The 23,694-nt window shown below is 53.1% G+C and overlaps 2 protein-coding genes across 2 annotated transcripts; both read right to left on the minus strand.

Annotated features, from left to right (window-relative positions):
* Positions 1 to 713: 713 nt before the first annotated feature.
* Positions 714 to 15,736, minus strand: ASTL (astacin like metalloendopeptidase). Its single transcript, XM_003941259.4, has 9 exons — positions 15,682 to 15,736; positions 14,945 to 15,070; positions 12,741 to 12,802; positions 11,396 to 11,489; positions 10,423 to 10,540; positions 9,551 to 9,732; positions 7,064 to 7,145; positions 6,827 to 6,981; positions 714 to 1,152 (listed from the first exon to the last, which is right to left on the minus strand). The coding sequence occupies exons 1-9, from the start codon at positions 15,734 to 15,736 to the stop codon at positions 731 to 733; spliced, it is 1,296 nt and encodes a 431-aa protein (XP_003941308.1). The 3' UTR covers positions 714 to 730.
* Positions 15,737 to 18,176: 2,440 nt separating this feature from the next.
* Positions 18,177 to 22,429, minus strand: DUSP2 (dual specificity phosphatase 2). The gene is made up of 4 exons (XM_003941260.3): positions 21,920 to 22,429; positions 21,714 to 21,835; positions 21,091 to 21,310; positions 18,177 to 20,979 (listed from the first exon to the last, which is right to left on the minus strand). Exons 1-4 carry the CDS (start codon positions 22,305 to 22,307, stop codon positions 20,765 to 20,767), a joined length of 945 nt encoding a protein of 314 aa, XP_003941309.1. The 5' UTR covers positions 22,308 to 22,429; the 3' UTR covers positions 18,177 to 20,764.
* Positions 22,430 to 23,694: the final 1,265 nt, after the last annotated feature.

The following is a 23,694-nucleotide window of genomic DNA, read 5'->3' on the forward strand; positions in this document are numbered from 1 at the left end:
CTCCTTCCAAGGCTGCACCTGGCTGAGCTCCAGGGAATAGCAGTCTGGGGTAGAGATGACCAAGTCCTGTGTTCAAGGGCCTCAGGGGCCAGCTGAGGTTGCCATTGTATAGTGTGGTAGGGTCCCACTTCTTTTTCTTCTCCTGGACCGTGGCAACCCTTGGCCCAGTACCTTCCTGCTCTGCAGGGGAGTGAGTTGGGCTCTCAAAGCCTCCTGGAGACCCAGGCTGGAGGGTATACCGCTGCAGAACAACATCCCCCACACTTGGGCATGTAGGGTGAGATGGGAGGCTGTTCCCAGGGTCCCAGCCACAGGGCTGCCCCGAGGAAGAGGCAGGGACACCATTAGTCCATGCTGGGGGCAAGGCCTCAGCCACAGGAGGGATTCCAGGGTGCTGCCAGGCTGGAACCTACTTCTTCCCCACCCCTTCCAGGACCTGTCCCTGGAGAATGTCACCTCCCATCCCCAGCATCCTGCAGTGCTGGGGAAAAACTCAAGAGCAGGCAGAGCCAGGTCTGCCCTTCCCCCACAGCAGACCTAGAAGGCCCCCTGGCCCTAGGAGCCCTTAGGGGAACATGATGAGAAGAGAGGGAAAGAGGCCCAGCCCTCTGAGATGGGGTGGCAGTTTGGGGTTGGAAAACAGGGGTGTGACCTGGAAGAGCAAGGGGTAGACGACCCAGCTCCTCCAGGCAGAGGATGCCCTCCCTGTCTGGGGACAGAAGCCACAGGCTTAATATCTGGGCCTCCCCCTGAAATGATTTCTAGGTACACAGCCTCCTGGCAGAGCTGGGCTTCCCTGGACGGGGTCTGGCTGGCCTCCTACTTCTGAAGATGGGGCTGTGGGCTCGGTGGACACTCCAGCCAGCCAAGACTGCTCCTGAGCAATACCAGGGGCTCCTGCTCCAGGCCTCGACCTTAGGGAGGAAGCCAGGGTCTGAGGCTGCCTTGCCGAGGCCTCTACACTGAGCTTCTTCAGGGCAGGGGACTCCCACCCACGTGGGTTGTCCCCAGGTCCTGCAGGAACGGGCTGGTCTCCCACGCTGGAACCACTGGGGTCAGGTCTCCTGGGTTCCGCTGACAGTGCCTCCAAAAGCCGCTGTAAGGGTAGGGAGGCTGGAGCAGGGCTTCTACCAGTGCTGTGGGCATGGGACCCTGAAACAGGAAAGCCAGGAGGTCAAGTCCACAACCATAGGATGACACATGACTCAGCTGTGCAGAGCCAGAGCTGGCTTTAGTGTTATTCACGGGGACAAAGAGCCCAGCTCATGGGAGCAGTGCCCACCCACGCCACTGCTAAGCCACTGCCTAATGCCACCAAGACCCAGATTCCCACACTACCAGAGACCAGGACAGTGAAGCCATCCCATCTCCTCCCTGCCTGGCCCCTGACGTGACCATCAGGATGTCAGGCCACTCAGGCTCCACCACTGCCTCATTCACATCTAAGACTGCTATGGCAGTTAAATCGCCTGACCCAGCATCAAAGCCCTGCCTCTAGACCCCTCACCCAGGCCACTGTGCCCACAGCCATACCCACAACTGCTTGCCCCAGACCCAAGACCTCCCCCAGAATGTTCCTGCACTTACGGCCACATCCAAACTGCACCTTGCCAGGAGGTAGGTTGGGGCCTCCTTGTGCTTTGCTGTCATGCCAGATCACGACTGCCCCCTACCTCTTTGCGGACACTCTTCCTCATTCAGGCCCACATTCCCTGGCTGGCCCCAGCCTCCCAGCACTGCCTCCCATCCCAGAGCCTTCTACTCATGCAGCAAGGGCTTCTCCAGGAGCCTCTTCCCTCAGCCTACCCTGACAAAATCCTCCCCGACACACGTCAACCGGTGACTCTTCGACCAGGTCCTGTTAGCCTCACAGCCCGCGCCTCCCTCCGGACCTGGCCAGCACGAGGGGCTACCACCACTGCTGCCCATACCCAGGGGGCCACCCTCCCACAGCATCCCCTCCACCTGCGCACACTGAGGTAGCAGCTCTGCAGGCACTCCCCAGCACAGGAACAGGTCCCAACATCTTCCTACACTAGCCCCTCCCCACTTCAGACCACTCCCATTACACAGGCTCCAGAGCCCCCACTACAGTCATGCCCTCGGAGGCAGCGCCAGCCACCTTTCCCTGCCCTGGAACGCTGGCACCCCCTCCTGCAGGCCTGCCCATCTCTATCAGGTTGTCTCCCACTTTGCAGTCAACGGATGCATATCTTTTCCTTTCTTTCCATCTCTTTTCTCCCTACCTCTGGTAGCCTCACCTCACTCTATGTAACAGAGGCCCCCGTCTCTGTACGTCATCATCATTGTACGTCAAGATCCTCCTGCAGACTTGGGTCTACTGTCTTCTTCCATCCCACTAGATCCAACAAAGTACCTCAGCCCCCACCACGAGCAGCCGTTTTCCAAACATTCTGGGTGTCCTTTCTCCCCACTGTATCCATCCCTCTCCAGCGGGTCATGGTTCCAGCATATGAACGCACTCCCATGCTCACCATCTTGATAAACCCATTCCTTGACCACAGGCCTTTCCACCATCTCCCAGTTCCCTGGTCATGGTAGTCAAACAGCTAGAAAAATTACACACAAGGCCAGGCATGGTGGCTCACATCTGTAATCTCAGCACTTCAGGAGGCTGAGGCAGACATATCACTAGAGACTGAGTTCGAGACCAGCCTGGCCAACATGGTAAAACCCTGTCTCTACTATAATTACAAAACATAGCTGGCATGGTGGCACTTGCCTATAATCCTAGCTACTTGGGAGGCTGAGGCATGCAAGACTCCATCTCAAAAAAAGAAATTACACACAAATTTCTCACTATATCTGCTCTTTAGGGGGGTTTTTTAAAGCTGCAAATAGTGCAGTAAAAAATGTCGGGGGAAAAATAGTCTCATGGTGCTGGAACAACTGGCTAGTTGCATGAAGAATGAAATTGGACCCCTTCCTTACACCATGCTCAAGGGTTGACTCCAGATGGGTCATACACCTAAATATAAAACCTGAAACTAAGACTTAGTTGAAAACAGAAGCAAATCTCCATGACCTTGGGTTAGGCAAAGGTGTCATAGATACCAAAAAAGAGTGACAAAATAGGTCAGCTGGACTTCCAAATTTAAGATGTTGGTGTTCAAAGGACATCATTTAAAAGTGGGGGGAAAAAAACACAGGATGTGAGAAGCATTTAAGGGCTACATCTGATGAGGGACATGTGTCTAGAATATACAAAGAGCTTTTTTTTTTTTTTTTTTTTTTTTTTGGAGACAGAGTCTCTGTTGCCAGACACCAGGCTGGAGTTCAGTGGCGTGATCTCAGCTCACTGCAACCTCCGCCTCCTGGGTTCAAGCAATTCTCCTGCCTCAGCCTCCCAAGTAGCTGGGACTACAGGCACACACCACCACGCCCAGCTAATTTTTGTATTTTTTAGTAGAGACGGGGTTTCACCATGTTGGCCAGGATGGTCTCGATCTCCTGCCCTCGTGATCCGCCCACCTCGGCCTCCCGAAGCTGTGATTACAGGCGTGAAATAAAGATAAAGAACTTTTACAACTCAGAAGAGACAACCCAATTGAAAAAAAAAACAAACAAACAGGTGGAGGATGTGAACATTCTCCAAAGAAGTTACACAGAAGACCAACATGCACATTAAAAGATGTTCAACGTCACTAGTCATTAGGGAAATGCAACTCAGAACTACAATGAGATACTACTTCACACTCACTAGGATGATTCTCATCAAAATGATAGATAACAAATATCAGCAAGGATAGAAGTTGGAACCTTCAGGAACCCTCAGATACTGCTGGTGGGAATAAAAATGGTGCATCTGCTTTGGAAAATATTTTAGCAGTTAAACATGGAGTTATTGTAGGATCTAGCAATTCCATTCCTAGCTGTATACTCAAAAGAAATGACATGTTGACACAAACTCTTGTATACAAATGTTCATAGTAACTCTATTCATAATAGCTGCAAAGTAAAAACCCAAGTGTCCCTCAATTGGTGAATATGGCATATCCATCCAATGGAACATTCAGCAATGTTATTGATACCTGCTACAACATGGATGAACCTTGAAAACATTAAGCCAGACACAAGAGGCTGTGTTATGATTCCACTTATGGGAAACGTCTAGGATAGACAAATCCAGAGAGGCAAAGTAGGTTAGTGATTACCTTGGGCTGGGGGCAAAAGCAGGTAGTGAGGGGAGTGGGAGGCACTCGCACACAAGATGACCTAGGAGTAGAAGCTGGGTGAGAGGTTATATATACTTCAGCCTTCCAGGATGTCAAATTGTTTTCCAAAGTGGTTGCAGCCATTTATATTCCTGTCAATAGGGTCTAGCATTTCCATTCATCACTCCACATCCTTACCAGTATTTGGTATTATTGGGCTTTTAAATGTCCAATTTAGTGGCTATAGAATGGTACTGTAGTCTTCATTTGCATTTCCTCAGTTACTGGGGTTGAACATTGTTAGTGTGTTTCCCATTTGACCTCTGAGATGTCTGTGAAGTCTCTTGCCATTTTTCTATTTGGTGGTTTGTTTTTTTGTTGTTGTTGTTTTGTTTTGTTTTGTTTTGCTTTTTTGAGATAGGGTCTGGCTCTGTCACCCAGACACGTGTGCAGTGGTATAATCTTGACTCACTGCAATCTCTGCCTCCCAGGTTCAAATGATTCTCCTGCCTCAGCCTCCCTCCTGAGTAGGTGGGACCACAGGTGCATTATACCTGTGCTTATTCTATACCCTACTAATTTTTGCATTGTTTTTTATAGAGATGGGGTGTCTCACTATGTTGCCCAGGCTGGTCTTGAACCCCCAAACTCAAGCAATCCACACACCTCAGCCTCCCAAAGTGCTGGAATTACAGGCATGAGCCATCACATTCAGCTGGTTTGTTCTTTTATTAATGTGTAGCTATGTATTTTGTATACAAATTATGTGTTGCGAAAAAAAATATTTGGGGCCAGGTGTAGTGGCTCACACCTGTGATCCCAGCACTTTGGGAGGCTGAGGTGGGTGGATCATCTGAGGTCATGAGTTCAAGACCCTCCTGGCCAGCAGAGTGAAACCCCGTCTCTACTAAAAATACAAAATTAGCTGGGCATGGTGGCACACACCCGTAATCCCAGCTACATGTGAGGCTGAGACAGGAGAATCATTTGAACCCAGGAGACAGAGGTTGCAGTGAGCCAAGATCACACTGTTGCACTCCAGCCTGAGGAAAAAGTGAAACTGTCTCAAAAATAAAATAAAATAAATCTGCATTTGTAACCTGTACATTCACTTTCTTTTTGGTGCCTTTGGACTAAGTTATAGTTAATATAGTTTAATTTATGAACTTTCTGGTTTTACAACTAGTGTTGTATCTCATTTAAGGGATACTTCCCTATCCCAAGGTCATGAAAATATCTTACTGTTTTTTTTCCTAAAAGTGTTAAAGTTTTTTCACTTACATGTGTGTCTTTTATGAATCCAGAGTTATTTGCGCATGACATAAGTTAGAAAGTTTTAAATAGATGCTAAATGCCTCTGAGACAAACAACTAAGTAACTTAACTGTCCTTCTCTAGTGACCATCAACGGCCCTTTTATCAGAACTCTGCTTCTGAATGGGATCTGTTTCTGAATCTGATTCTGTTCTAAGGGGCAACTGTCTAGCCTTGCTCCAGTGCTATACATTTATGTAAAGACAGTGAACTATACAACTAATATCTGCTAGGCCAAGTCCTTGTTTTTTCTTCAGGGATGTCTTGGCTATTATTGACCTTTCATGTTTTCATATAAAAACTTTAGAATAATCCTGTCAATTGGGAGGCCCAGGTGGGTAGATCACAAGGTCAGGAGTTTGAGACCAGCCTGACCAATATTGTGAGACCCCATCTCTACTAAAATACAAAAAATTAGCTGGGCATGGTGGTGGGCACCTGTAGTCCCAACTACTCAGGAGGCTGAGGGAGGAGAATTGCGCGAACTGGGAGGCAGAGATTGCAGTGAGCCAAGATCATGCCACTGCACTCCAGCCTGGGTGACAGAGTGAGACTCTGTCTCAAAAAAAAAAAAAAAAATCACTGTCAAGATCAAAATTGATATTTTGAGTGGGAATTTATAGGTTTTTTAGGAAGACTGAATTTTTATAACATTGCCCTCCCTTTCAATAATGGATATGTTTCTCTGTATTTAAGTATTCTTTGATGATTTTAATAAAGGTTTATTTTTCTTCACAGATGTTTGATACAGCTATCAGATTTATTCCTTGGGAACTTTATGATTGCTATTATAATGGTATGCTTATTAACAATTGTGTTTTCTAACTGGGTGTAGTTTTAATCGTATCTAACTTTTAATTAATTGTATCTAACTTTTCTAGTTCTTATTAGTTTTAATAATTTGTTTATAGATTGTTGCTTTCAATACAGTAATCATCTATTAGTGATTTTTTTGCTTCCTTTCCAATCCTCGGACCTTTAGTTTTTTGCTCCACCTCAATGGCCAGGACCTCCACTGCCATACAATGTGGAGTATATGCGACAACAGTGGGAAAACTTGTCTTTCAGTTGTAATGTTTTACCCTTCACTTTTGCTGTAGGTTTTTGGTAGATGTTTATTATCTGGATTAAGCAACTGAGCCCTATTCTTCTTTGGTTAGAGTTGAGTCATCAGTGTTAACTTTCCTCAAGTGCTTGTTCTGCGTCATCATGGCAAGCCCCCATCATCTCACCCTGCACCCCCTGCAACCTCATCTCACTCCATGTCACCCTCTCTGACACCCTTAGAGCACAGGAGCCTTCTCCAGGTTCAAGTCACCCTCCTGTCACCCCACTCACCTCTCCCATGGGGGCCAGGGCCACTCGGGCTGCAGCCATAGAGCTTGAGGACCCGCGTGATGTCCGAGGCACTCAGGTTCCATCGCTGGCCGATGTGGACGCTGGGGGCCCAAAGCGGTGTGATGGTGGGCAGCCCACGCCGGCTGAAGGCGAGCCTGGAACCCAGAAGGAGACCCCTGAGTCCAGACCACGACAGAGGCTGGGGGAAGCAGTGGGAGAGGAGGGCAGGGTCCTCACCTCCCGTAGTGCATCACAGAGGAGTAGTCATAAGGCGTCAGCATGTTGCTGCTCCGAGACTTGATGAAGTTGATCTCAAAGCCTCAAAACACAAAAATGATTTAGTGGCATATAAAGATGACGAGCAAGAAAGGACAGGCAAGGGCTGAGTGTCTTCTGGGAGTTCATGACTCACCCAAGCTAAGGGTGTGAGCCCTCAGCTACCATGCTGCTTCTGGTACTGGCCCTGCTTGGCCCAGCTCTCCCCAGCCCTGGGAGGAGCCCTAGCCTGTACCAGTGGTGAGATGGAGGCACAGAGACCCCATGGCTGGCCAACAATGACCTCTTAGCAGTTTTCTCCCCCATCCTTCCCCCTTGCAGTATTCACCCTGTACGGGGCTGGTCTCGGCATAACGCACAGCTACCACAGCTCACATACTGCTCAGGGTCTCAGATGCCCCTCCCACCCCAGATGAAGTGTCTGTTCCTTGACCCAGCTTTAAAAATCTGCCACACTGTCAACTGCAGTGGTGACACCTTAGTCCGCAGCCACAGGCCCGCTGTTCTTCCTGCCTCAGGCCACAATACTTCCCCAGATTTGGAGCCCATCCTCCCTTGCTCTGGTCCCCCAGGCCTGGGAAGGGCAAGGTTCTCTCCTGCCTTCAGAGAGAGACCCTGAAAGAAGCTTCACCCTCCATCTTTGCTCCCCCAATTCCCCCAAACCCAGCCAGCCACCTGCACACCCCACCTCGGTCACAGCAGCTCTCTCTCCACGGAGCAGATCAGCGCTCCAGCACCTTCATACCCCACCACCTGCCTGGCATAGCTGCTTCTTGAGCTCATTTCTTCCTTTTAAAAACTCACCAAAAATAATTTTAAATAAGTAATATATTCATTTGGTTCAAAAGTCAAACATTGAGATGTAATAGAAGTTTCCTACTCCATCCCCCCACCCAGTTCCCACCTCCCCACCCCACAACAGTTAATTACTATTAATGTGTCTGCCCTAGCAGAGTTTCTGAACATATTAACCTAATATACAAATATATGTTATTTTTCCCATGAGGGGAACCGGGTGTTTTAGCCTGTTTTATCATTGGGAATAATTATTAGTGCTGTTTTCCAACTCAGGTTCTGCTTTTACCTTTAATTCCCTCCTGCTTTCATTGAACTTGGGTTGACTTAATGCTTAATTTATTCTTTTTACCAATACATAAGTCTCCACATTTTCCCTGAGCATTGCTTTAGCTGTGAATCATTGGTTTTTGGATAGTCTTTCATGATTTTTGTTTTAGAATTGCTGTAATTTCTTTAACTCCAGAGCTGAAAGAAAGGTTTGTTGTTTTTTTTAATTTCTAATTAGGAGCAGCTTTTCATTTTGATGTACTGGTTTCTACTTTACATCATGATCAGAGTGTTTACATTCGTCTACTTTCAGAGTTGGAGTTTTTCATGGTATTTCATGACATGTCATGAAATTATCAGGGTAAACTTTCACAACTGTTCCAAGAGCATTGAGAAAGATCACAGTCTTGGGTGCAGAGTCACTTGTCACTACCCCTGCTACTACCTCCCCAGTCTGGTATGATTCAATATCCATCCCCTTCCCTCACATGGTGAGGTGCTACCCATGTGCCCCAGACAGCCCTTTCTCTGTGGCTCTGTGTGTGCTGGGAGCCACTGAGAAAGCAGTGTTTGGGGCCAGGAAGATCCCTGGGCCCAGGCAGCTTCCCTGGCCGCCTCACCTGGCTAACAGTAGTGAAAAGTCTCTTGCTGGATTCCCTCCACCTGCAGAAGGGTTTCCGGCTCTAACCCCCAAGCCAGACTCCCGCCCACACCTCCTCTGCCCCTCCCTCATGGGGTTCTTCCTGTCTCCTGAACCAGGCCATCTAGCCCACAGTGGGAGGGACCCCACCATCACCAGGATCTGATCACCAGTGCCACACAGCTGCTGCTCCCAGCGCAGACCACAGCCCACCTGCCTCCCTCCAGCCTCCACTGTCCCATGGCCACAGTCTGTGTTTCCTCTTCCTGCACACTGGCACCACTGGCTCATGTCCCAGCCCCACAATGCTGCCCTCGGCCCGTGGCCCAGCACCTGGCCTGTGTAGCCTGCTACCTTGGGGCTGAAGCCTTGGCTCAGCTTCCTCCAGCTGGCACACAGCCCTGGCCCATGGTGGTGGCATCTGGCACATGAGACCGCTGCTAGAGTACTCAACAAGCAGGTGTCATGGGCACTGCCTGCCCCATCCCCAGGGAGAGGACAGGTTCAGGGATGAAAATCAAGACAAAGCAGGTGGTGACACCCCAGCTCAGGCATAACTACAGGTGGGCAGACGAAGGCCTGGGGCCCAGAACAGCAACTGGACCACCTCCAGATCCCAGACAGAAGCAGAACCTCCACCTTCCCCACAGGAAGCAGGCAGGTGGTAGGGAGGATGGATGGCCTCATCCACGGAAGCTGTTCCCTCCCCAGCACCAACCTGTCCTGCACATGGCCTGGCTTACCTGGGAGGATCTCGTTCCAGTTGACATGGATATAGCGGTCCCGATCAGCCCTCGCGTGCTCATGCCAGAAGCCCAGCACATGCATGAGCTCATGAAGGACAATGCCCTGGCCCTTCTGGAGACAGGCAGGTGCCAGGGAGACCACCTGCATCCCTCCACTGCGCCCCACACTTGAGAAGCACCTGCAGGGCAATGAGAGCAAGGGGTGAGTGCCAGCCCAGATCCCCCCAGACACACAGACCTGGGCTCTCCATCCCCCAACACTACAAGGTAGACAAACACACAATAGGCAGGCCCCACTCTGTGCTCTAGTCTCAGGTCCACCATTCTCCAAGCCCCTTTACTGCCTGGACTTCTGTGAAATGGGCATACTGGACCCCATTCACCAGCCTGGCTGCAGGGAAGTGGCAGGAGCTGCTATAAACTCAGAATAGCTCACTATGTGAGCACACCCTCCTGGTCAGCCCTGAGCCAAGGCTTTCACACACATTGCCTCAGGCCCCTGACAAGCTAGGAAGCAGATATTGCTACCACTCCCATTCCCAGAGAGGGCAGAAGAGGCTCCGAAGTTAGGGGACTTGCCAGGACTCAATGACTCACACACTGTCTGTCCCACAAAACCTGCCTTCCTCACCACCCATGGAGTCCCCTGGGAGAGGAGGGCTTTGTAAATGAGGGTCTGGCACCATTCCCATCCCTTTCCCACTTTCCGCCCTGGAAGTCCAGCTCGCATTGGGCAGACCCCTCAGGGTGGGCGGGGGACTGTGAGCCCTGGAGGATGGCCCAGAAGTAAATTTTAGACAATGGACAAGTTAATTCTGGGCTGTAACACAGAAGCAAGTTGAGATACATGTACTAGCCCCAGCACTTACCCATACATGGGGATGATGGAAATGAAGTCTCTCTGGCCCTGGTAGGTAACAAACCTGATGCACGTGGAACGTTCGAACTCCGCAAGCGCCTCCAGGATGACCTGGCGGCTGGGCTCACCTGAAAGACACTGTCTGGCTGAACCCCCAGAGCCCTGGTGTTCTTTGAGCTCTACATGGGGGTCTGGAAGCAGAGCTCTGAACTCTCCCAAAATAGCATCAAGAAAGGGCAGCTGGTACGGCACAGTGGCTCACATCTGTAATCCCAGCACTTTAGAAGGTGAGGTGGGCAGATCACAAGGTCAGGAGTTCGAGACCAGCCTGACCTACATGTTAAAAACTCCATCTCCACCAAAGATACAAAAAAATTAACCGGGCATGGTGGCACGAACCTGTAATCCCAGCTACTTGGGAGGCTGAGGGAGGAGAATCGCTTGAACCTGGGAGGCAGAGGCTGTAGTCAGCCTAGATCACACCATTGCACTCCAGCCTGGGCAACAGGGCAAGACCCTGTCTCAAAAAAAAATAAAAATAAAAATAAAAATATAGAAAAAAAGAAAATGGCTTTTGGAAATACGTGGACATATTATTGAACTTCTTTCTTTCCCCCAAAGAAAGCAAGTTTTTTAAATAAAATATTTTTCTACAAAGACTGAAAAAAAAAATAAAAATAAAAAATAAAGGGCAGCCTAGTAGTGCCGGGAAGAAGCTGGGCCCCAGACAGACCCTGGCTGTGTGGCCTTGGGTGGGTCACTGTCCTCTGCACAGCCTGGTCTGAAGGGGAACCAGATCCCCCTAGATATACTGTCCCATCAGCTCTTCCAGGATTTTAACCCTTCCAACTCAGGAGACCTTCAGGAACAAAAGGGCCTCTGTGGAGGGGATGTGGTCGTGTAAGCAGAAAAGGGAAGAGAAGAGCCAGCTGCATTAGGAAGAAGGAGCGGCAGCAAGGAGGGAGCCCGCCACGCTCACTCACTGTACTTGCTGGAGAGCAGGAAGGGCACCTCCACGACACCGCCACCACCCTTGGGCCACTTGTTGCTGGTTGCTGACAGCAGTCGGAAGGGACTCTGAGGAGAGAGCAGCAGCTCAACCTTTGGGAGCAGAGGCCACACAAGCTTTGTGCCCCAAGGGTACCACACCCCAGGGCACCAGAACCCAAAGATGTGGGAGTCAGGACCTGTGTGCATGAGGATGGGGCACCATTAGAGATGGGACAGAGGTGTGAAAGGCAAGGGGGCCAGCTATGTGAACCTTGATGCACAAGGCAGTCTCTTGGCCTATAACGGAAGAATTTCAATATCAAGCAAAGAGATTCGTCCCTGAGGATGTTGGCTAGGAGGCCCAGCAGCCCAGCGTGGCCTGGATCCGAAGGGCTTGGGCTGGCAACCCCACCCCAGCATGTGAGCAGTGCCCCTTCCAGAGGGGAACAGCCACCAAGCTTCCCTGAATATGGGATGATGATAGGGACAGATCCTATTTGGAGTGAAGGCAAGGCAGCACCCTGGCCCGCTCTTCTCTGCTCTCCAGCAAACAGAGCCCTTCAGAGCCCAGGCTCCAGAGCACCCTGGTGTGCCTGCACCATCAGCTGGAGGCATTTTTTGATTCTGCCCCAGGTGGTCCCATACCACCTCCCTGCGCACTCTCTGGATAACCCACAGAGGGGCCTGCCCTGTCCCCGGAGTTCCCGGGCAGGCTTGGGCCAGTTTTGGTTCTCCTGGAGGCTGTGCCATCAGTGGCAGCCTCCAACAGGACAGTCTTGCCTTCCCCTGGGTCACTGTCCTATTCAGGAGCCTTCTACCATTCCCAGTCACCTAAAATACAGCACTGCTGCCCTGGGCAGTGTTCCCTTTTCCACCAGCAAGGCACCCCAATCCCCAGCAGCCTTCTCCCTTCAGACATGGGCCCTCGACCCCAGCCAAGATGGTCAGACTCCACACCACTCCTTGTTCCACCATCCCCAGGTCACAATTGCCACCAGGCCCTTCATCCCTCACCAGCCACTCTGCCAACCCTTGCTCATCTCCTCCTTGGTCCGAGCACCTCCCCCAGGCAGGGTACCAAGCTGGGTCAAGTGTTCAAACCTCCTCCTTCAGGAAGCCCTCTCAGGCCAACTGTACTAGCACTTCAGATACCAGTGTCCCTTAGCATTCAGGCTGGCTTATTCCTAACAGAAGAGTCGCTGACCAACAAAAAGGGGACTTCATCAAGCTATGTATGCCCCTCACACATCAGGCCCCATGACACCCGAGGTGGGCACAGAGGGCCTGTGGCCAGCCTTGGGCTCATCCGCACCCACACACGTCTGTATGTGCACTCACTGGCCGGACAATGTCCCCCTCGATGAGAAAGCTGCTCTCTGGGGTTTCTTCTGGGATGAGCCCTGGGAAGGGAAGGAAGGACATTTGTTGGCCCATGTCTCCCAGAACACAGACTCAACGGACAGGCCAGGCAAATCCCTCCTTAAGTCTATTCTTGTGTCTTTCCTGGTGGATTGTTACTTTTGTAAGTTCTTAAATGGCCTGATGAAATTATAGGTCGTTGGCTCTCCGAGCTTGGATGTTTGAGAATGTCAGCCTGTGTGGGGCTGTCTGCAGGTGTGAGGGGGCAGGGAGACAAAAGCAAAGGTATCTGAGGCTGGAGTCTGTCCTTCCCCTGACTGTGGAGCTAGAGGTTCCCTGAGCACTGAACCTGCGTGGCCTCGGGGAAGTGGCACAGCCTGAGTGTGCAAGCCTTCTCAGCCAGGCTGCATCCTTCCCCTGCTCAAACACAGCCCATGGCTCCTATGACCTACGCAATCCAGTCCCTGCTATCAGGAAGCAGCAGCCTCCTCCAGCCTGAGCCACATTCCTCAGAACAGGCGCTGGGCTCTCCATTCACCTCATCCCCCATCTGTTCCCCACCCATCTGTTATATTCAGGCCCCTTGAGGTGGCAAATTCAAATTTGTTGCACCATCAGAGGCAGGCAAGTACTGACTCTCGCAAACTCCTCTCCACTCTTAGCCTGCATCTGCTTCTCGTCTCTCCCTGAGCTGGGTCTCCCACAAGTGACTCGGAGTGAGGGAAGCAGGAGAGAAGAGAAGGCAGGGAAGGACCCAGGTGCAGCCTCAGCCAGATCCTATGGGTGCTCCAGACCACAAATGGCACCTCTGACTTGTACCACCTTGAGGCAGTGGCCAGACTCCTGTCCCTGAGGAGTCACAGTGGGCCAACCTGGGCAAGTGAAGGAGTAGCCCCCAGGCATCTCTGGCTGAGGCAGCTCCCTTTGGCTGAGGGCCAGTCTTGGAGGAGTAGATACAGCTGTGTGGCATTAGCCATATTCACAGCTGCTATAGATTGGGTAGTTGTTTCCCGGGGAAGGCACTGACAGCTGTTATGAGACAGCCTTGCCATAGGTGATAGGATAGGTGTTGGAGTCACTAGCATTTGGGAATTTTCTCCATGGCATCTGACAGTCAATGCCAGGGAAGAGTCATTTGTTCTGGTTACCTCCAGACCACTCACGGTGACCTAAGGGTGGGGCATTGCCTGGGGCTTAAGGCTTAGCTAGTGCGGGTCCGTGTCAGCTCATGGAGGAAGAGGGAGGCAAATCTTACAGTGGCTACATCTGGCAGGATCTCACCCACCCTTAGGGCAGGCTTGCCCTGTTTCCCCAGTGCTTCAGCCGTCACGGCTCTATCCAGTCTCCATTTTGACTGGCTTTGTTCAGGCTATTTATACACCCTCATTCCTCAGCTGACATCCCCACATTCCCAGATAGCAAGACCCCAAACTTTTTGATTAGGATGATGTCTCACTCTGTCACCCAGGCTGGAGTACAGTGGCACAGTCTCAGCTTACTGCAACCTCCGTCCCCAGGGTTCAAGCAATTCTCCTGCCTCAGCCTCCCAAGTAACTGGGACTACAGTCATGCACCACCACGCCCGGTTAATTTTTGTATTTTTAGCAGAGACAAGGTTTCACCATATTGACCAGCGGATCCTGACCTCGTGATCCACCCAAGGTGGGCTCCAAAAATGCTGGGATTACAGGTGTGAGCCACTGTGCCTGGCCGATTCAGACTTCTTAATCACACCTGCAAACAGTCCTGCACAGGGTGGCTGATGTTCTCAAACGTCAACTAACCACTTAGCTCCACACCCAGGCTCAGAGAGCCAATGACCTCGACTTTTATCAGGCCATTTAAGAACTTAGTTTTTCTTATAAAAGTAACAATCCACTAGGAAAGATACAAAAAGAAAAAGTAGACTTAAGCTATTGCCTACAGAATTTCCACCTACTCACACCTGTAGTCCCAGCTGCTCGGGAGGCCGAGGCAGGAGGATCTTAAACTTAAGCCCAGGAGTTCAAGACCAGCCTGGGCAACATAGCAAGACTACCCAATCTCTTAAAAACCACTTAGAGCCCAAAGTAAGGTGGTCCATTTCCTCCCAGGTTCTGCATTTCTGAGTGTTCAGTGTGGTTTTCACACTACATAGACAATGTCATGCCTCTCCAGGCACTGAGAAGAAGCAGTGGCCTCACCTTGGTTAATTGAAGGAATGTCCTTGTCCCAGGATGCCTGAGTTCCCTCAGGGGTGAGGCCATCTTGGAAGCTGGTATCACAGGCTCCTGGGCAGCTGGAGGCCAGGGGCACTCCTAGGATCATACCTGGTCCAGACAGACAGGGACATATATCCTGGAACACCCACCGGTGAGACCAGACCGCAGGATATGGGGTGGTTGTAGGGGATCAGACTGCAAGACTCAGCCCCAAGTAGGCTCCAGCACAGAGCTGAGGAGCCTTCCTGGCCTCCTTGCTCAACCCCAACTGGTGCCAAAGTCTAGATGACCTCAGGGAAGGAGCTCCGAAAGAGGCAGGACAGACCTCAGGTTCTGACACCCATGGCAGAGGCAGGGCCAGCCTCAGACCCAACTCTATGACTCTCAGCCCAGACTCTTGGACAGTGGGCTCAGCCTGGATGACTCCTGGCCTGACCAGGCTGGAGTGGGGACTTTCAGTCTACCCCTACCACAAGACAAGTAGGTCTGGGGCACAACACCTGCTATCTTCTGCCAGGCAGGCCCTCTACTTCCAGGACCTTCAGGAGGCCTCCCTTTGGCCCCCAGAAGCTGACTTCTAGAACAATCCTGGAGAGCTCCGTGCTCTGAGCCACTGAACTCAGCTACAATCCCTGCAGGCTCCAGCCACAACCTTCTGGCCTCTCCCCAGCTTTCTCCAGGCTGGAGCCAGCAGCAGCAGGGCCAGGCAGCCAGCTTACCTGCCAAGGAGAGCAGACCCAACACCCAAGGCCAGAGACCCCCTATGCCCTCCATGGTAGAGCCCTGCCGCCCCTTCAGCAAGCAAGACTAAGCCCCAGTAGGACACAGAAACCTAATTACAGAACCAGCACCACCACCGCCTCTAAAATAGCAGCTGCTCCAGCTCCCACCTAGCTCCTACCAACCACCTCCACCTGCAGCCCTGCCCCAACCACCTCCACCTGCAGCCCCGCCCCAACCACCTCCACCTGCAGCCCCGCCCAGCCACCCCCACCTGCAGCCCCACCCCAATCAGCTCCACCTGCAGCCCCACCCCAAACACCTCTACCTGCAACCCCTGCGACCTAGGCTTCCCACCCCAGCCCAGTCCTCTTCCTGACTGCCGTGGGTAAGACTGTGGGGCCCACTTGGGAGTGTGGCTCTTCTGAGGTTCCTTCCCGCCACCAGGGGGCAGAGAAACATCGCAGAAAGTTGCTCCAGGCCCAGCTGAGGCCCCAGCCCTGGGATAGACGTATCCCTCCAGCGAGGGAGACACCCTTTCCTGCCCCTGCCTGTGCTTAGACGTGGGGAAAGCTACCTGAGACCCCGAGGCACTCCCGGTGTATCTCTGGAAGGAGGGAAAGGTCACTGCACTTTCACAAGCTTTCATTTTAGTACACAGATAGAAAAGCGCACTATCACAAGCACAGGGCTCCAGGAAATTTCACAAACTGAATAGTGTGCAACCAGTACCCCAAAAAGCCTGCCATGTGGAAAAGGTGGAACCTCCAGATGCCCAGAGCCTCGCAGGAAGTCCACCTCCCTAATCCCACAGCAGCTGGCATGATCAGTCAGTATTTATCCCCATTTCACAGATTTGGAAATTTAAACTCCTTACCTATATCCTCCCACCTCCGTACCCCTGCCTCAGAGCCAGGTCACTCAAGGCCCACCTGGACTGAAATCCCAGAGGTGGAGCATGTCAGCACTGGGCAGCATTTGGGGACATCCTCACAGCCACCCATGCCCAGTGAAGGGAAACCACAGAGCCAAGAACAGCAGCTATTGTCCATAAAGACCTCTCAGCAATCCAGAGCTTCTCAAAAGATAGGAATCAGAATCACAGGGAGACTGTGTTGGAGGCAGATACCCTGCTGCCAGGGCAGGGTATTGACAGATGTCAGGATGCACATGATGGATGTGCTAATTAGCCTGTTGTGGTCATCATTTCACAAGGTATTCGTATGTCAAAACATCACATTGCACACCTAAACATATGATACTTTTATTCGTCAATTATGCTCAATAAAGCTAGAAAAAATAAGTAAAATAAAGAATAGGTCCCCTCAAAAAAACAAGAAGTGCATGAGGCTGACCACTTAAGGTAAGTGTTCAGTAAAAAAATTAAAGTAGGCCAGGCGTGGTGGCTCATGTCTCTAATCCCAGCACTTTGGGATGCTGAGGCAGGCAGATCACTTGAGGTCTAAAGTTTGAGACCAGCCTGTCCAACATGGTGAAACCCTGTCTCTACTAAATATACAAAAATTAGTCAGAAATCCCATGAACCCAGGAGGCAGAGGTTGCAGTGAGCCGAGATCATGCCACTGCACTCCAGCCTAGACAACAGAGTGAGACTCCATCTCAAAAAAAAAAAAAAAAAAAAAAATTAAAATAATGGTAAGAAATAATCATCCTGCTTTGGGAGAGAAACAGGGTCTTTATTAGGAACTGCAGTTGGTCTGAGGACATTTTGCTGAGGGAAACAAACCAGTCACAAAAAGACAAACCCTGCATGATTCTACCTCCAAGAGGTGTCTAGAATATTCCAATGCACAGAGTCGGAAAGTGGAGCACAGCTTACCAGGGACTGGGGAGTGGGGAGGGGGAGTTATCGTTTAATAGGTGTAACAATTCGGGTTTACAAGATGAAAAAGCTCTGGATATCTGTCGCACAATGATGTGAATACACTTTCTACTGCTACACACTTGATCATGGTAAAGATGATCCATTTTATGTTGCATTTTTTACCACAATTAAGAGTTAGAAAATTTAATAGAAGGAAAAAAAGGAGGGAACGAGAAAGAGGCCAGTTTGCTGGATGACAAGCTATTGGGTGGGGCAGGACAGGGTCGGGCCAAGGGTGGGGTGGGCAGAGGCCACCAGTCCAGCTGGTGAGATGAGGCTGTGTGGTGTGAAGTCCCCTATGACTTAAAGCCCCAAGCTGGGCATGGGGATATAAGCTGGTCCCAACAGACACCCGCTCAAGTCCTAAGGAAATCAGGATAGCAGCTCTGGCTCTGCCCGGTTTACACCGGAGTGGTTCACCCCACCCTCAGAGAGCAGAGGGAAGAAAGAAAGATCATCCTTCATTCAGCCTCACAGAGTGAGCGCCCACCTGTGCTGGGCTCCAGGCACAGGGCTAAGAGGACCCCAGGCCCAGCAGTCGTTAAGTGTCCATCCTGGTCCAGATGCACACCTCGAACCTGCACACCTGCATATCAGATCAACCTCACTGCTAGGGCCATAGTTAGCTAACATTTTCTGACCACCTACTATGTGCAAGCAATACACAGATTGGCTTGTGTAAGTCTACAACCTGAGAGGTGGGGCTAATGACGAAACTCCATTTTACAGACAAGAAAACTGTATACAGCAAGGCTAAGCAAAACCAGCCGCCATACTGTCAAACTATGCTGCCCACTGCCCCACGTGTATGCCCTTCCAGGCATACAGAATGCCGTAAGACAGCAGTTCCCAACCTCTGTGGCACCATAAATCAGTTTTCTTTTGTTTGCTTGAGACCGAGTTTCACTCGTGGCGCCCAGGTTGGAGTGCAATGGTGTGATCTAGGCTCACTGCAACCTCCACTCCTGGGTTCAAGCAATTCTCCTGCCTCAGACTCCCAAGTAGCTGGATTACAGGACGCCTGCCACCATACTCGGCTAATTTTTGTGTTTTTAGCAGAGACAGGGTTTCGACATGTTGGCCAGGCTGGTCTCAAACTCCTGACCTCAGATAATCCACCCACCCAAGGCCTCCTAAAATGCCGGGATTACAGGCAAGAGTCACCGTGCCTGGCCCAGGGACCAGTTTTGTGGAAGACAATTTTTCCATGGACCAGGGGTGAGGGGGTTGGTTTCTAGATAATTCAAGTGCATTACATTTATTGTGCACTTTATTTCTATGATTACATTGTAATCTATAGGGAAATAATTATACAACTCATCATACTGTAGAATCAGTGGGAGCCCAGAGCTTGTTTTCCTGCAACTAGATGGTCCCTTCTGGGAGTGATGGGAGACAGTGACAGATTATCAGTTAGTTTCATAAGGAGCATGCATCTTAGATCCCTCAAATGCAGTTCACAACAGGTTCGAGCTCCTGTGAGAATCTAATACCATCTCTGATCTGATAGGAGGTGGAACTCAGGTAGTAGTAATGCAAGCGATGGGGCGCGTGGGGAGCAGCTGTAATACTGATGCAGCTGCTCACTTCCTACTGTGCAGCCCAATTCCTAACAGAGATCTGCCCACGGCCTGGGGACCCCTGCCGCAGAGGTAGACTGTTCAGAGGCAACCCTTGTCTGGATGACACTCCGAGTGGCCGAAAGTGTCCCAGTGAGCCTGAAGCAGGACTGGCTCCAGCACCACCATCCCCAAAGGCGTCAGCACCCCTGCTCTCAGGCAGATCACAGCAACCGCTTCCGGCAGCCTCGGCATGCACCCCTTGGCTTCTGGCATGGGTGGAGCCCTGGTCTCAGCTCTCCACAGACACCTTAGTCCTATGCTGGGCCCGTAACTGGAAGTTCAACCAAGATGCGCTAGTTAAGTGGGTGTGCAGAGCAATGAATCCCATCCCTGGTGACAGGTCCTGTACCAGACACGGGGCCACATGCCTGGAACAGGGGCCACTGTGAGCCTCCCGCCGCCCAGGGTGTGGGAGAAGAATAGAAAGGCCTCGGGACGCTGCTGTGAGGAAGCAGAGGCCCACACGGCCTGGGAAGTGCCTCGCGTGGGAGTGCACAAATGCTCCCACAGGAACACCACGCACAACACACGTGTGCACAGGCCAAAACCACCCACCCTCACAGGACCACACCCTCAGGCACACATTCACATCCTTCCATGTTCTGAAAAGGAAGCAGGGTCTGATCAAGGCAGCACTGGGCCCTGCTTTGAGTCACAGACAGGAGCCAGCCTCTCAGAGACGACCCTGTTCATCTCCAGAGCGAGGACCCTGTCTGGGAAAGGACAGCAGCCCAGGGTAGAAGAACCAGGGCCAGCAGGGCAGCCTCTGCGGGAGGGTCAGAAAAGCCCCTTCCGGTCACTGGCCCTTCTGCCCATCCACTTCCCAAACCGCGCAGGCACAAGGAAAGGTGAGGTCCAAGAAGGCTCCCAGGCATCAGATAAGACCAGACGCTTGGGGGACTGTTGTTTTTTTAAACAAAACAATATTTTATTGACACATCCTCAATGTTCTGTATAAATATAAAGTGCTAAGTTTCCAACCCCTGCCCACAGAGCTAGGAGGAAGCGGGGGAGGGAGTGTTAAATGTCAGCAGAGCACAAATAACTTTCCAGCACCAGCACAGGTGCGGAAGGCTCACAGAGGACACGTGCAACATGACACACTCATCACTTCCCAAGTCCCCAGCTCCCCCAGGAACACAGGGCTTAGGCTCCAGGCCCCGGGCGGACCACCCCCCAAGACAGGGCTCCTGGTTGTCACAGCTTGTTCCTTGGAGCTCTCAGGCTCCCAAGGGCTTCAACATAGTGGTGGACTAGGGAGAGTCCACAGCGTAGAGTGCGGTTGTTTTCTGCCAGAAGATGGGGTGGGAGAGAGCAGACACAACCTCAGTTCCCAACCCCCGAATGAGGACCAGCCTCATTCCCCCAGCAGAAGAGCACCAGGTTGAAAAGGCCAGCATGCCAGCATTCCTAGAGCCCCCATGTGGGGGCTCCTCAACCTCTGAGGAGGCAGCAGCCTTCCCAGAGGTGAGGGGTCTGTACTGGCTCAGAGGGGAGCCCACCAGTCCGCAGTCAGCTCCCCCAGGAACCAGGGAGAGCCAGAGCAGCAAGGCAGGCAGGCAGAGGGGTGCCACCTCAGTGACACAGCACCTGGGTCTCAAACTGCAGCAGCTGCCCCATGAAACTAAAGTTGGGGGAGATGACCCCCCGGCGCTGCTTAACGAAGTCAAAGGCCTCGTCTAGCCGCACACGGCGACTCTGCATGAGGTATGCCAGGCAGATGGTGGCGGAGCGTGAGATGCCCGCCTGGCAGTGCACCAGCACCCGGCCTCCACTGTTCTTCACCCAGTCTGCAAGGGAAACAGGGGAGTGATGTCAGACAGGAATGTGCCAGGAGATAGGTGCCCCCACTCCTCTCCCCTGGAGCCCCTTGGGATCTCTGGGCAGAGGCGCCCCCTTACCAATGAAACCTATGGCCTCCTGGAACCAGGCGCTGATCTCCACCATGTGGTTGTCCTCCACAGGGATACTCTTGTAGCGGAAAAGGCCCTCAAAGTGGTTGGGGCAGCTGGCGGACACGTTGAGGACGGCTGTGATGCCACAGGCCTGCAACCCCTGCAGGTCTGACGAGTGGCTGCAGCTGCCCAGGAATAGGTAAGGCAAGATCTCCACAGGGCCACCCTGGAGGAGGCAGAGGGGTGGTGAGGCCTTCTCAGCCCAGCCCCAGAAGGCTGGACCAGCAGCAGTGGGTGGAGAGCCCATGGGCTGGCCAAGACAAGAGGAACCCTCAGCCAGTCCTCCTGACCCGAGACAGGACTCAGGAATGTGCGGAGGACCCACGGGGACACACAGGCCCCTCATGCCCTCAGCATACACATGCAGACATACATAGACCCACACAGGCACGCTCGAGCAGCAGTATCCGCCCCTCTCCCACTCCCGCACACACACGTATAAAGGTGTGTATATGGGCAAACTGCTCACATCCCTGAATGGCAGGCTTTTTCCCTAAAGGCGTCCAGCCTGCAGCGGGGAGGGAGGGAGGGGCGGAGGGCAGTGACAAGAACCTCTTATCTCCACTCACTTGGTCATAGAAGGGAGCCCTGGGGTTTGAGCGACTGGTTTCGTCCCCTACTGGCGGCTGCGCAGGAGCGGGGGCCTCTGAACACAGATCCGGACAGCAGGCCTGGAAGCCGTCGAAGCCTCCTGCAGGGAGGGGAAGGGCACAGTCAGCGAGGAAGGCCCGGCCGGGGTCCGATGCGGGCGGCCGAGGGCGGTGGGCGCGCTCACCTCGCAGGAAGCACACGGCTGTGGACCCCGCGCGGGTCTCGTGCAGCAGCGCGGTTAGCAGCATGTGGGCCGGGCTGTCGGGCCGGAGCTCCGCCACCGAGGGGCTGCCCTCGTCCAGCACCACAGCCCACGCTAGCTCCCCGCGGTCCAGGCGCGCCCGCAGCGCGCGGTCGGGCAGCAGGCAGGAGAGGGCAGCGGCAGGAGGGCCGCGGGCGCGGCGCCGCAGCAGCGCATTCCAGGGCACCGGTCGCGCGGTGCGCACGTGGCGCCGGCAGAAGGCCAGGAAGGGGCGGCAGTCCAGCAGCAGCGTGCGCTCCGCCTCCCGCGGCTCTCGAAGCAGCGCGCCCAGCGCCGCGCACTCTAGCTCGCGCGCCGCCTCCAGCCCCATGACCACTGGTGCCTCTTCCTCTTCCTGCCGCTATTCCCCGCGTCCCGAGCTCTCGTGGCGGTGGCGCTGCCCGAGCGGTTGGTCAGCTCCAGGCACCCTCTGCAACAGCCTGGGTTAAGTACCCGTGGGCCGGCCTCCGGGGCACCATACAAGGGCAGAGCAGGAAGGCGCTGGCGCCCGCCCCCGCCCCTCACGTGGGGCACAGGCAGGGCGGACCCGGGGACTCCGAGGGAAGGCGGGGCGCGGGACCAACACACAGGGAGGAGGCAAGGACCAGCGACTGAGGGAGGGGAAGCTGTTGCCTGTATTTGGAGGGACCAGCACCCCCTCCACAGGGTGTCTTTGCGCCCACCCTTTGACCTGTCCCAAGCCACTCAGTTGTCCGGAACCCAGCTTCTCAGAAGCAAGTCCTCCCTCAGGGACAGAGATGTCTCCTGGCACACCCCACCACCCCATCCCGTTCTCCCTCTGCCTTTTCCCTTTACCTCCCAGAATTTCCCTCCTAGGAATCTGTCACCATATTGACAAATGCCTGCTGCCACGGGTGATTTTTACACTGTCCTTTTTCTCATCTATTTGGAGACCTTGGGCCGGAGGGACTCTCCTCCACCTCCCCGCCCCATTGCCCACATGAGACCAGCACACAGAGTCTTGCAGTAGGTCGATAGCCAAGCTAGGCCAGAACACAGTCCCCGGAGGCCCAGGCCCCTGGGCTTGGGCGAAAGGGAAATGAGGCGGGTCCTGGGGCCTTTCAGGGGGAAAGCAGGGGGTCTGTGACGGGTTTCCAGTTATGAGTGGGGCCAAGTTTCTTCCTCCTGGGCCCAGGGAAAGCCCCCAGGCCCCGGAGAGAAGCACTTCCCCTGCCACAAGCCTGCCCTGGAGGGAAGTCCACTGACGGCTCTGAGCCCTCCCCAGACTAGCGGGGTTTTCAAGACCTTGGCAAGGGGAAGAGGGAAAAACAGAATAGAACTGGCCTCCGCCTTCCTAGCCCTCCCTGTCCAGCCCTCCTGGGCAGCAAAGTCCAGGACTAGCACTGCAGCCCTAGGACTGGGGCCTGGGTATCCTCTCCATCCTGACCTCCCCCAGCCCTGCTGCCGGATGTTGTGAGGCCCAGGTGTTCGTGGGGGGGTCTGAGCCACAAGAATTGTTGGCAGTGAACTCCCAAGACTCAAGCAAGAAGTTCAGGTGGGTGGGGACAGTGTCACTGAGATGGAGCTGCCCCCGCCCTGCCCCCAGCTGCGTGGGATTTCAGAACCCACCCTCCCAGCCCCCAGTCTCCTGAGGCCCTCCTCAGGGTCTTTCAGACCCTTCCAGCTCCCCCGCAGACCTCTATGTCCACATCATCTTGGAGAGTGACAGCCAGGACCTGTGTAGAGCCCGCAGCCCT

Source organism: Saimiri boliviensis, chromosome 1, assembly GCF_048565385.1.
Source record: "Saimiri boliviensis isolate mSaiBol1 chromosome 1, mSaiBol1.pri, whole genome shotgun sequence".
In the NCBI taxonomy this organism is placed as follows: Eukaryota; Metazoa; Chordata; class Mammalia; order Primates; family Cebidae; genus Saimiri; species Saimiri boliviensis.